The sequence below is a fragment of the Monoraphidium neglectum genome (genome assembly GCF_000611645.1).
Source record: "Monoraphidium neglectum strain SAG 48.87 unplaced genomic scaffold scaffold03041, whole genome shotgun sequence".
Classification (NCBI taxonomy): domain Eukaryota; kingdom Viridiplantae; phylum Chlorophyta; class Chlorophyceae; order Sphaeropleales; family Selenastraceae; genus Monoraphidium; species Monoraphidium neglectum.
Window position 1 is genome coordinate 4682 of NW_014010587.1, and position 1387 is coordinate 6068.

A 1387-nucleotide genomic window follows, 5' to 3' on the forward strand; every position below is an offset into this window, starting at 1 on the left:
GTAGGGGGGGGAGTAGGGGGCGACCGGCGGTGTGGGTGCGCCGCGCGTGTTTGTTGGCGGTGACAGGTGTGGATGCGCCTGGTCAAATCGATTGCGGCCTAGTCAACACCGACAGAAGCAGCGCACAGGCGGCTTTCTGCAACAAACAGCGGCCGCTTGTTGGCGCGTGCCGCAGGGAGGGAGCGTTGCGCAGGCCCAAAGGCCCGGCAGCGTGTCAGCCGTGGTGGAAACGAAAATACCTCCACCCTGGCACCGACAACGGCCGACAAGCAGCCGCGGTGCTGCAGGGTTGAGGTGCACCTCGACGTAGCGCCGCCGGGGTGCCTGCAGTTCAGCCTTTCAAGTGGTCCATCAATGCGGGACAGGGGATAGATCGATGGCCAGGCGCGCAGTGCTTGCGTGCCAGGTGCCCCTGGAAAGCGGCAAACCCAAGGTTCCCACGCCTGCCAGGCAGGGAGGTGCCGCCGAAGCGTCAGGTGCGCTGGAGCAAGGGACAAGTTATTGACGCGCATCCGTGGACCAGCCACATGTGCCGCAAGCAGTTTAAGGATTCAAAGTCGGCGCGGCACCCAAGAACAATGCAGCCCTCAGGCACAGGCGGTGGGAAAGCTAGAATATGTCGCTCTGTGACTGGCATTGCCGCTCCCTTCAGCCCGGTGTCAGATGTTCATGTATCAGAACCAAAGGCAGGCACACGCACGCGCGCCGTCACACGAACCAGCGGGGCAGGCGTTTAGGCGCCACACTCAGGCATGTCGCTCCCCAACAGATCTAAGTGCGCAAAGTCCTTGTGCAGCACGCGCGCCGCCGCCCTTGCATAGTGTGGCTTCAAGCCGCGCCTCCTTGGTGACCGGCGTGCTGGCGGATCCGGAGGGGCGGGCCGTGCCTACGCCCCCCAACAGGCCGCCGCGCTGCCCCCTAGCGCCTCATGTCAAACCAGCCCATGACCTCGCTGGCTATACGGCCCACACTGCTGCCGGCCAGGCGAGCACCCCTCCTCGCGCCGCCGGCGCCGCTGCTGCCGGCGCCGGCCCCGCTGCCGGGCGCCGAGGGGCCGGCGCCGGCGTACTCCACTGCGGCCCCAGAGGGCTGCTCCTGGTCCATCAGGCCCATCATGGCCACCAGGGCGGCCAGCACCTCAACAAACTCCGGCCTTTTGGGGGGGGGGGGCGAGGGGACGACAAGGGGCGCGTGCACGCATCAAAAGACGAGGCTCTGAAACTGGCGCATGCCGGAGCTCATCGGGTGCGTGGGAGCCGCTGCCGCGCGCCGCGTCGTGTCAGGCTCCGTACAGGCGCCTGCCGCGAGCCGTTCGCGCACCCACCTCCATCCCGGGGTCGCTCCCATCGCCCCCCTCGCCGCGCCGCCAGCTACCCCAACCCACAGG

At 67.6% G+C, this 1387-nt stretch overlaps 1 protein-coding gene across 1 annotated transcript in view; it reads right to left on the bottom strand.

Annotated features, from left to right (window-relative positions):
- Positions 1-918: 918 nt before the first annotated feature.
- Positions 919-1387, bottom strand: part of MNEG_12060 (hypothetical protein) — a gene marked incomplete at both ends in the record, with an annotated part of 2104 nt that continues 1635 nt past the window's right edge. Inside the window, one exon of the mRNA XM_014039469.1 lies at positions 919-1153. Coding sequence (XP_013894923.1) covers positions 919-1153 — 235 coding nt within the window. The remainder of the gene's footprint in view (positions 1154-1387) is intronic.